The 12500-nt window shown below is 43.0% G+C and overlaps 1 protein-coding gene across 1 annotated transcript in view; it reads left to right on the top strand.

The window, feature by feature from the left end:
• The window catches only part of LOC143277179 (uncharacterized), a 523243-nt gene that overhangs the window by 378089 nt on the left and 132654 nt on the right, over positions 1 to 12500 (top strand). The window contains exons 12-15 of the mRNA XM_076581953.1: positions 3444 to 3647; positions 5249 to 5815; positions 8549 to 8698; positions 11581 to 11866. Of these exons, the coding sequence (XP_076438068.1) occupies positions 3444 to 3647; positions 5249 to 5815; positions 8549 to 8698; positions 11581 to 11866 (1207 nt within the window). The remainder of the gene's footprint in view (positions 1 to 3443; positions 3648 to 5248; positions 5816 to 8548; positions 8699 to 11580; positions 11867 to 12500) is intronic.

Here is a 12500-nt window from a genome sequence, read left to right as displayed (position 1 = left end):
GCTGTAAAGCTATTGACATTAAAGTGTTCAGTGCTCTCTCTCTCTCTCTCTCTCTCTCTCTCTCTCTCTCTCTCTCTCTCTCTCTCTCACACACACACACACACACACACACACACACACACACACACACACACACACACACACACACACACACACACACACACACACACACACACACACACACACACACACACACACACACACACACATACACACATACATACATACATACATACATACATACATACATACACTGGAATTGTCGTATCTGCATTTGAGATAAATGTCCACTCACTTCTGTCCTGTATCGTACATTGTACAATGCTGTATCTCTTTGTATGTTTTTGTTTTTTTCTTCGTTTTTGTTCTCCCTCAAAATGTATGTCTTGTGCGGTATGCGTTTGGTCTCATGCTTACAGGAGTTTACAATGGCCACACAAACTGTTTGGTTATTAAGGTCTCATGCTTACAAGAGTTTACAATGGCCACACAAACTGTTTGGTTATTAAGGTATTTAATAACCAAACAGTTTGTGTGGCCATTGTAAACTCCTGTAAGCATGAGACCAAATGCATTTCGTATTTGTATCATTTACATGAAATATGTAACATTTCCATGTGTCCCCCATAGGGTTTCCTGAAAGAAATATAAACACGTCTTGTCTTGTCTTGTCTTGTCTTGTCTTGTCTTGTCTTGTCTTGTCTTGTCTTGTCTTGCCTTGCCTTGCCTTGCCTTGCCTTGCCTTGCCTTGCCTTGTCTTATTGAGGCGTTTCTTGAATTGTCCGAACGCAGTGACGCCACACTAGAAATCATACCTTCACCGTTGTGTGCGACTATGTGTATGATCAATGGTTTCTCCACTGCAATTGGAAGTCATTTACAGCCTTGTCCTTTGTGAGGTATTATGACTCAGAAATTAGGAGTCAAGACTCCCTCTCTCTTCGCGCTGATCTGAAGCTTGGGGATGGGTGTTGGTTGCAGTGGGGGTGGGGAGGGTGGGGGTTGTCTAGCTGACCTTTGGGTACCATCCCGACGCTGATTGTTCGGAAACCCTCATGGCCAAGAGAGTGGGGATTGGGATGTAACTTGGGCAAGATACACTACTCCAAATGTCTCCTCTGCTGTCCTGGCGGCCGGTCATAGTCGGACACGACTGACTATCATACAAGAAAAACAACAAAGAACAAAAAATAAAACAAAACGAAAATACATCTAACAAATATAGTGACGCCATCAAAAACATTTGGTCTTGGGTTAAAAACAAAGCACAAGAACTGGAGCCTTAGTTCTCCAGAAAGCTGCACCAGTAGCAATATTCTGACACGATGTGAGTAACCATCATACGCATGTCTCCGTGTTGGAACCAACAGCTGAGTGGGGATGGGATGGGATGGGATTTGGGCAAGGCTCTCTCCTCCACTATAATCAAATTCTGGACACCAGATGGTCAGGACAGCAGATAGCAGATGGTCAGGACAGCAGATAGCAGATAGGACAGCAGATAGTCAAGACAGCAGATAGTCAGGACCACGGATGGTCAGGTACAGCAGATGGTCAGGACATCAGATAGTCAGGACAGCAGATAGTCAGGGCACCAGATAGGGCAGCAGATGGTCAGGACAGCAGATGGTCAGGACAGATGGTCAGGACAGCAGATGGTCAGGACAGTAGATAATCAGGACAGATAGGAAAGCAGATGATCAGGAAAGCAGATAGTCAGGACAGTAGATAGTCAAGACAGCAGATAGTCAGGACAGTAGATAATCAGGACAGATAATCAGGAAAGCAGATAGTCAGGACAGCAGATAGTCAAGACAGCAGATAGTCAGGAAGTAGATAATCAGGACAGATAATCAGGAAAGCAGATAGTCAGGACATCAGATAGTCAAGGCAGCAGATAGTCAGGACAGTAGATAATCAGGACAGATAATCAGGAAAGCAGATAGTCAGGAGAGCAGATAGTCAAGGCAGCAGATAGTCAGGACAGTAGATAATCAGGACAGATAATCAGGAAAGCAGATAGTCAGGACAGCAGATAGTCAAGACAGCAGATAGTCAGGACAGATAATCAGGAAAGCAGATAGTCAGGACAGCAGATAGTCAAGGCAGCAGATAGTCAGGACCACAGATGGTCAGGACAGCAAATAGTCAGGACCACAGATGGTCAGGACAGCAGATAGTCAGGACCACAGATGGTCAGGACAGCAGATAGTCAGGACCACAGATGGTCAGGACAGCAAATAGTCAGGACCACAGATGGTCAGGACAGCAGATAGTCAGGACCACAGATGGTCAGGACCGCAAATAGTCAGGACCACAGATGGTCAGGACAGCAGATGGTCAGGACCACAGACGGTCAGGACAGCAAATAGTCAGGACCACAGATGGTCAGGACAGCAGATGGTCAGGACCACAGATGGTCAGGACAGCAGATGGTCAGGACCACAGACGGTCAGGACAGCAGATGGTCAGGACCACAGACGGTCAGGACAGCAAATAGTCAGGACCACAGATGGTCAGGACAGCAGATGGTCAGGACAGCAGATGGTCAGGACAGCAGATGGTCAGGACCACAGATGGTCAGGACAGCAAATAGTCAGGACCACAGATGGTCAGGACAGCAGATCGTCAGGACCACAGATGGTCAGGACAGCAAATAGTCAGGACCACAGATGGTCAGGACAGCAAATAGTCAGGACCACAGATGGTCAGGACAGCAGATCGTCAGGACCACAGATGGTCAGGACAGCAAATAGTCAGGACCACAGATGGTCAGGACAGCAAATAGTCAGGACCACAGATGGTCAGGACAGCAGATGGTCAGGACCGCAGATGGTCAGGACAGATAGGACAGCAGATGGTCAGGACAGATACTCAGGACAGCAGATGGTCAGGACAGATGGTCAGGACAGCAGATGGTCAGGACCACAGATGGTCAGGACAGCAAATAGTCAGGACCACAGATGGTCAGGACAGCAGATGGTCAGGGCAGCAGATGCCTCCTCTGCCACTCTGATGGAGGTGGTCAATATTCGGACACGAGTGACTGACGGGCGCCGAGTGGTTAAAGCGTTGGATTTTCAGTCTCAGGGTTCCAGGTTCAAATCTCGATAACAGCGCCTGGTGGGTAAAGGGTGGAGAGTGTGTTTTTTTTCCGATCTCCCAGGTCAACATAATTATGTGCAGACCTGCTGGTGCCTGAACCCCCTTCGTGTGTATACGCAAGCAGATGATCAAACACGCACGTTAAAGATCCTATGATCCATGCCAGGTGCCGGTGGGTCATGGAAACAAGAACATACCCAGCATGTACACACCCAAAACGGAGTATGGCTGCCTACATGGCGGAGTAAAGCCGGTCATACACGTAAAAGCCCACTCGTGTACATACGAGTGAACGTGGGAGTTGCAGGAGCATCAGACGCATATCTCTCTGCCAACAGCTGCAGAAGCTGATCGTGAGCGGAGACCTTCCGTGCAGCAAGGAGGAGGCGGTGACTCTGGCCGGCATCCAGCTGCACATCAAAGAGGCCTGGCCCAAACTGGGCGACGACGACGATGATGACGACGATGACGACGACGTGCACCACCTCTGCTCCTCGTCGTCGCGCAGCTCGGACCGTCGCCGGGCAGAGGACGAAGACGATGTGAGTGTGTGTGTTGTGTGTTGTGTGTTGTGTTTGTGTGTGTGTGTGTGTGTGTGTGTGTGTGTGTGTGTGTGTGTGTGTTGTGTGTTGTGTTCGTTTTTGTGTGTGTGCGTGTGCGTGTGCGTGTGTGTGTGTGTGTGTGTGTGTGTGTGTGTTGTGTTTGTGTGTGTGTGTGTGTGTGTGTGTGTGTGTGTGTGTGTGTGTGTGTGTGTGTGTTTGTGTGTTGTTGTTTTTGTTTATTTGTGTGTGTGTTTGTTTGTGTGAATTTGAGTGTGTGTGTGTGTGTATTTTTTTTGGGTTTTGTTGTTGTTGTTGTTGTTGTTTGTTTTGTGTGTGTGTGTGTGTGTGTGTGTGTGTGTGTGTGTGTGTGTGTGTGTGTGTGTGTGTGTGTGTGTGTGTGGTGTGGTGTGATGTGGTGTGTGTTGTGTGTGTGTATGTGTGTGTGTGTGTGTGTGTGTGTGTGTGTGTGTGTGTGTGTGTAGGTGTAATTCTTGTATTAATGTCGTATTTTGTTTCCATGAAGTAAATATTATGCAAATCTATTTTGTTCTATTCCCATAATTTCATTGCTAACATTGAAGGCAGTTTCAGTTTCAGTTTCAGTAGCTCAAGGAGGCGTCAATGCGCTCGGACAAATCCATATACGCTATACCACATCTGCCAAGCAGATGCCTGACCAGCAGCGTAACCAAACGCGCTTTGTCAGGCCTTGAGAAAAAATAAATAAAAATAAATAAATAAATAAAATAATAATATAAATAAATAAAAAAGACAACAATGATGATAAATAAGCAAATTAATGTAAAAAAAAAGAAAAAAAGCAGACACACATTACACAGTTGTAGTTTCACAGATATGAAAGCACAGTCAAATACACATAAACGTACATGAGCCCTAACACACACACACACACACACACACACACACACACACACACACCTTACCCTGCACTTGAAGGCATTATCGTTAACACGCCTTCACCCCCACCCCTACCTCCAAACAGGGGGCCACGAAAGCCTGATTCGAATGAAATATTCCTACCCCCCCCCCCCCCCTCCCCCAGCCTCTCTCACTCTCTGTGCATCTTCGTCTAATTTATTCTCTTCAAGTCATCTTTTCTTCTTCTTCTTCTTCTTCTTCTTCTTCTTCTTCTTCTTTTTTCTTTCTGATATTGTACGCTCTTTCTAATTCTATTGATATGCGCGATTATTATTATGTGAGTAATGTATAAACTATAATGTTTGATCCTTTCCATAAACAACAACAACAACAACAACAACAACAACAACAACAAAAAGTCCCAAAAAACATGTTTATTGTGTTTTTCCCGAGTGTGTGTAATGTGTGATCTTGCTAGATTTTTTTTTTTTTTTTTTTTTCTCAATATGTCTTCTTTTTATTCGATGAAATGATTAATTTGTGTTTGTATGCCCCAGGCTTAGGTGGGAAAGATAAAGCATATTAATCGCTTATCTCATGTTCCTGGTCAAATACAATATTAATTTCGTTTGGTTTGGTTTCGTTTCATTTCGTTTCATTTCGTTTCGTTTCGTTTCGTTTCATTTCGTTTCATTTCGTTTCGTTTCGTGTAATGTCCTCAGCTCCTTCCCAACGTCGTGCAATCCGCCCTGCGCAGCTGCACCTCCGCCGCCAACACCACGCCCACCTCCCCCACCCCCAACAACCACCACCACCACCACCACCTCCTCCCTCACCACCACCACCACCCACACCACGACCACCAACACGACAACCAGCAGCACCACCGCTCCCACCGCAACCACCGCCACCACTCTCAACACAACCACCACCACCAAAACCAAAACCACCACCACCACAACCAACAAATCTTCCCCTCGTCGTCGGAGAGCGCCACCCCGACGATGACAACGCCTGGAGGCCACACGCCGGAGCAGGAGCCGCTCCTGGGCAGGAGCTCTTCCTCGGCCAAGGAGGCTGAGCGCCAGGAGAACCTGCGGCACAAGAAGGAGCTGATCCGCTCACAGCGCGCGCAGCGCATCACCAGCACGCGCCGTCGCCCGCGGAGTCTGGCCCGGGCGCTCCTGTGCAGCGGGGACAGCGACCTGGAGAGCGAAGGGGAGCTGGTGGACCTCAGCAAGTTCCTCCCGCCCCTCTTCAACGCCCCCAAGATGAAGGACGTCATTCGGGTGAGTGAGGTCCAACCCCCCCCCCCCCCCCCTTTGTGTGTGTGTGTGTGTGTGTGTGTGTGTGTGTGTGTGTGTGTTTTGTTTTGTTGTTTGTTTGTGGGTTGTTTGTTGTTTTTCTTTCTGCTCCATCGTCTGCACCGACCGTTTCAGTGGTAATTTCTTCCACGCACACACGCACACACGCTGCTCATACACGTTGCCACATCGGGTGAGATTCTTGTTATGAGACTGCACCTCAGTATAATTAATGATATATAAAAAAAAAGAGAGAAAAAAAAAAGAAGAAAATAGTAATGATGGTGATGATGATACTAATGATGATGATAATGATAATAATGTTGTGTTTTGTTTTATGATGATGATAATAATAACAGTCACATCATCATCAGCAGATTAATAAAAGAAATGAAATTAAAAAAAAGAAACAAAGAAACACACACACATACACCCAAGCAAGCAAACACGCACGCGCACGCGCACACAGACACAGACACACACACAGACACACACACACACAGACACACAGACACAGACACACACACACACACACACACACACACAAAATATCACTCACGGTGTTCCCAAAATCATCAGAGAGAAACACAGCTGAAGAGCTTTTTTGTTCTTCAGCTGTAACAATCCTGGAGTTCACTGTGATAACGATTATTCCATCCGTACAGCGCTCTTTTTCGGGTTTTTTTTTTTTTCAGAGTCTTACAAAAGCTTACAGCTGGGCCAACAGCAAAGTGAGAGCTATACGATCAATGATCTCTCATTTGCAGTGGGAAGTCATTTACAGGATAGTCTGTTTGTGAAGGACTATAAATCTCAAACTAGGAGGTACTTGCTCTTAGTGTTGCAACCTTGGGGGCTAGCTAGCTAGCTGGCCTTTGGGAACCATCCCCAACACCTGACTGTCCTAACTTGTGTGTGTGTGTGTGTGTGTGTGTGCGTGCGTGCGTGCGTGCGTGCGTGCGTGTGTATATGCATGTGTATACTACTACTACTACTACTACTACTACTACTACGTCGCTGCTACCACTACTACTATAATAGATGCGGAGAGTTGGATATGGATATTACAAGAGTGTGAGCGCGCGCGCACACACACACACACACACACACACACACACACACACACACACACACATAGCGAGAGAGAGACAGAGACACAGAGAAGGAGACAGAGAGAGAGAGAGAGACAGAGACAGAAAAAGAGACAAAAAAACAATCAGTGCCGGTGAGTTGTGATTAAAGCAGCCCATGTGAATAGCAACTGTCTGAGTGTGCTTCCATAGAAAACAGCCGTTATCATTTCTGCCTCTGTTCTTGCATGCATTCAAATCAGTATTAGATTATTTTATTTTTACAAAAAAAGTGGCCCCTGCTATGTTGCCGAGCAACATGGATATTACATGGTGTTTTCACCCAACTGTCTCCAAGCTCATGGTTTATTCAGACGCAAACGTGAACAGGAAATTAATATGAATCTTGAAACTGAATTTAAAATCGGAGAGAAGAAGAAGAAGAAGAAGAAAATTGCATGCGTGATGATTGTGTTGTGTTTTAGTGTGTGTGTGTGTGTGTGTGTGTGTGTGTGTGTGTGTGTGTGTGTGTGTGTGTGTGTGTGTGTAGCTTGTCTATCGGTCAGTGTGAACGTGCGTGTACGCCTGTCGAATTTCAGTCCCACACGCATGCAAGTTTTTTTGGTTTTTTGGTTTTTTTGTTTTTTGTCTATTTGTTTGTGTTTGTTTTCGTTTGTTTGTTTGTTTATTTTATTTGGGATTTAAGTTTTCCGTTGCCAGAATGAAAAGCATTTCCACTTTTTCCGGTGAGGAAACAGCAGTACGGCACTTTTTTTCTTCTTTTTTTTTTTCATTTCTTTTTTCTTTTTTCCAGTTTGATAGGGGGCAAATACCGAGTGGAGGATACCAAAACAAATTTACTGAGGTCACGATGGCTCCATTTCTTGAAGATCATGCTTTGAATGGCATGCATTCGTGTTCTTTTTTCCAGGAATCGGGATTTTTGTCTTAGGTGCAAAAATTCAGTCTTTGTTTATTATTATTATTATTATTATTATTATTATTATGAAGAAGAAGAAGAAGAAGAAGAAGAAGATGATGATGATGATGATGATAATGAGGAGGAGGAGAAGGGTTATTGCTATTATCATCACCATTATTTATTATTATTATTATTATTATTATTATTATTATTATTATTATTATTATTATCATTATCATTATCATCATCGTCGTCATTATTATTATTATTATTATTATGTTGGTGGTGGTGGTGGTGGTGGTGGTGTCATGATTATGATTATGATTATCGATTATTATCATCATCATCATTATTTTCATCATTTTCTTTTATTTCATTTATTTTGTTAGCGACACTGTGCATTAACAAAGCGCGAAGCGATGCAAAATGCAATCCATAACATTAATGTATTGCTCGTGCATACATACATACATACATACATACATACACACACACATACATACATACATACATAACCGGTTAGATGACCACGTGGAGTGATAATAGTAAGGCGGTTTCGCTTTGATTTGATTTGATTTGAATTGATATGATTTGGTATGAGTCAATAACCTGTGCACGCGTCCGCCCGCTGGCCTTTTATTTCGTTATTTTTTATTTTATTTTTTTAAAAAATTTATTTCATTTTATTTTTTTTTTCTTCTTAATTCATTGATTCCTTTTCTTCAGGAGAAGCGGAAGAAACTCTGGCACTCGACGTACTATGAGAACGAGCTACAGTTCAAGCAGCTGTACATCAAGATCTGCAAGAACCTGCCCTCGTACGGCTGCAAGCTGTTCCAGGTCAAGGAGCTGCAGAGAGGCAACACGCAGAAAAAGGTTAGAAGAACGTGGCTGCGATGCATGCAGCGTGGGCTGTATATCCTTCTGTGTGAGGTGTGAGGATTGTGAAGTCGTCTGTCTTCTTCTTGTTCTTGTTCCTCTTGTGTAAACAAAGTGAGTCTATGTTTTTTTAACCCGGTGTTCGGTTGTCTGTGTGTGTGTGTGTGTGTGTGTGTGTGTGTCCGTGTGTGTGTCCGTGTGTCCGTGGTAAACTTTAACATTGACATTTTCTCTGCAACTACTTTGTCAGTTGACACCAAATTAGGCATAAAAATAGTAAAAATTCAGTTCTTTCCATTCATCTTGTTTTAAACAATATTGCACCTCTGGGATGGGCACAATTTTTTTTTAAATGAAGCCTAATTATATGCAAACTGCATTTACTGTTATGTTTATATTTTTTTGTATACTCTAAACTTGGCACTTTGATCTGATATTCTGACCCAACAACAAGAGCAGTCATTATTATCATTTTTTGTTCAAACAGGAACTTCTTTTGCTAAGCATGGAATTTTTATTTATTTTGCAAACGTTTTGGTGCAGATAGTAAAAAAAAGGGAAATTACTCTGTAATTAATGCTAGGGGACTTAATTTGCTTTAAACTGATCTGATCTTTCTCATCTTAAACATTACATTTTGAAATTATACTCAATACATAAAAAGCTTGGATTTTTTTTTTAAAGTGTATCACAAGTGAGTCTTGAAGGCCTTGCCTCTCTTGTTCTTCTTGTTCTTCTTCTTGTTCTTCTTCTTCTTCTTCTTCTTCCCAGTAGTTAGGTATGCATGCAGCGTTGGTTGTATATCCTTCTGTGTGAGGAGTCAGGATTGTGAAGTCGTCAGTCTTGTTGTTGTTGTTCTTCTTCTTGTTGTTTTAGTTCTTCTGGTTCTTGTTCTTGTTGTTCTTTTTCTTCTTCACAGTTGTTATGTGTCTGTGTCTCTGTACCTATGTATGTCTGTGTCTGTCCGTCTCTCTCTGTCTGTCTCTCTCTCTCTCTCTCTCTCTCTCTCTCTCTCTCTCTCTATATATTTCTCTATGTCTCTCTGTGTCTGTGTCTCCGTGTGTCTGTCTCTCTTCTTCTTCGTCAAATTCCAGGCACATCTCTCTTTAAGTCTAACATACAAAATATTTTTGTTCGATACTTTTAATTAACCTACTCGCTGTCTTTTGCAAATGCTTGCATGCACTCAGTCCACTAGCTGCCACGCCATGATGGATGAAAACTTGAATGTATGTGTGATCGTGCTAGCAAGTGAACAGTGTGTGTGTGTGTGTGTGTGTGTGTGTGTGTGTGTGTGTGTGTGTGTGTGTGTGTGTGTGTGTGTGTGTGATTGTGTGGACGTGAATGTGTACGTAAGTCTTTGTTTGCTTGTTTTATGATATATATATATATATATATGTGTGTGTGTGTGTGTGTGTGTGTGTGTGTGTGTGTGTGTGTGTGTGTGTACGTACGTACGTACGTGATGATGTACCAATTGTTCTTTTCATTGATTTGTTACTTTTAATAGACAATTCCAGTTACTATTCTTATTCGTTGTTCTGTTATTTTGTTTCTTTATCGTTATGCTTTGTGTCGTTCTTTATTTTTATGTTTTGTGTCGTTAAATGGGCAGAATTGTAAAAGAGGCCTTTACTACGCTTAACTCATTACCCATTAAAGATTCAATCAATCAATCAATCTTCTTCTTCTTCTTCTACCCAGTAGTCCTGTGTCTGTGTCTCTGTATCTGTCTCTTTCTGTCTCTCTGTGCCTGTTCCTGTCTGTCTCTGTTTCTTTGGTTATCCCTCTGTCTGTCTGTCTGTCTCTCTCTCTTCCTCTTCATTTTTGTACGCATTATTTGTCGTGGGTGTAGATTAGCCAGGACAGTTTGTAAGAGTTGGATAATGGTATCTTAAATCAAAAACATTTCCAGTTTCTGTGTTCTCTCTCTGTTTTTGTATGTGTCTGTCTGTCTGTCTGTCTCTCTGTCTGTCTGTCTCTCTCGGTCTCCATCCCTCTACATCTCCAACATTTCTGTTTGATGTTTGCTTATTTTCCACTTTCGCTGGCAGTACTGTGTTTTTCCATGTGAATCTTGTTCACAAAACCCTTCACAAGGGGACTTGGGCCCTTTATAATGAAAACGAAGAAAGAAACCATCCTGAATCTTTTTTTTTTCTTTTGTTTTTGTTTTGGTTAGGCAGTTGTGGCAAATGTGAATCATATATTGTTATAATATTGTGCAACAGTATTATCTTGATATGCATGAACATTTTTTTTTAATCTGCAAAAATAAATCTAAGAGAAAAAAAAAACTGCCGCTAACTCCAAAGCTTCATCTGTTTTGCTATCATTCTTTCCAGCATTGTCCCCACTGTACCCCACCACTGGTCGTCTTTTTTCTTTCTTTCTTTCTTTCTTTCGTCTGAGTTCTGCGTTCTGAGTTCCTCTTCTTCTTCTGCTGTTTTTTCCCCTTTTTTATGGTAAATTCATATATAGGCAAGTATTCCAGTCATGCATTACTTTCTTTTAAGCATCTTCTTTTTAATTAACAAAATATTAGAAAAAAGCTGTTTTTTGGTTGTTGTTGTTGTTTTTTGGTTTTGTTTTGTTTTGTTTTGTTTTTGTTTTGTTTTTTTGCTTTTTTTTCAAAAAACGCCACAACAAAACTCTATATAACACACTAATGATCATTACATTATCAGAAACTGGTCACCAGTATGGAACACATTTACATCTATACTCCTTACCATCTGGAAGGGAAGGGTGTGAAAAACAAATTAAAAAAACAAAAAACAAAAAAAAACTGTACAGGCAAATTATTTTACCATCAATAAACATCATTTGAACTCGACTTGAATCTTGAATCTCCATCTGTGTCCCACCTCTGTCCCCAGATTCCTCGCCTCCTGGGCATCTCCCGGACCAACATTCTCCTGCTGGACGTCAAGACTCACGCCGTGGCCAAGCAGCAGAAGATCTGCGACATCGACGACTGGCTGTCGCCCAACAACAAGTCCCACGACTCGCTGATGCTGGAGTTCAGGGCCACCAAGCCCTGGACCCTCGTCATGTCCTCCCTGGAGAGTCTGCGCTCAGTGACGGCCGCCATCTGGGAGGCCCTGGACATGGATGGACGATTCCTGAACAACGGGGCGCTTCGGAGAGACAGCTTTGAGTTCGGTGAGTTGGTTGAAATGAAAAGTGTACGGTTCTTCCTTGTGGGAATTCATTGATTGTTTGTTGCGGAGGGACAACATGGAGTTCAGTGAGTTGCTTGACATTGAAAGTCACGGTTCTTCCATTGGTTGGTTGAAATTGAAAAGTTGCGGTTATTCCTGTGTGGGAAATAATCAAATTGTTTGTTTGTAGCGGAGGGACAGCTGTGAGTTCGGTGAGTTGGTTAAAATTTGAATTTAAGGTTCTTCCTTTGGGAAAAAAAATATATTGTTCGTTTGTTGGTTGGATTAAAGTTACGATTCTTCCTCGGGAAATTAGTGTCCGTTTGTTTGTTTATTTGTTGATGCATGCGCGTTGCATTAAAGGGACAGATCTTGAAACACTCGTGTGCTATAACGGGACAGTTTTGAGTTCGGTAATTTGGTTGAAAGTTACTTTGGGAAAATATAAATATTTATTTGTTTATTTGTTATTAGCATTGGGCATATAAATGAAGAGGCAGTTCTTGAACAACAGGATTCTACAAACGGGACAGTTTTGAGTTCGGTAAGTTAGTCCAGTTGGCCTTTCGGAACCATCCCAACACTGACTGCCCCCCCCCCCCCCCCCCCCCCCCCCACGCCCCCACCCCGCCCAA

This window comes from Babylonia areolata, chromosome 2 (assembly GCF_041734735.1).
Source record: "Babylonia areolata isolate BAREFJ2019XMU chromosome 2, ASM4173473v1, whole genome shotgun sequence".
Lineage (NCBI taxonomy): Eukaryota > Metazoa > Mollusca > Gastropoda > Neogastropoda > Buccinidae > Babylonia > Babylonia areolata.
Note: the sequence above shows the minus strand (reverse complement) of the source record. Positions and strands in the feature narration are given on the sequence as shown.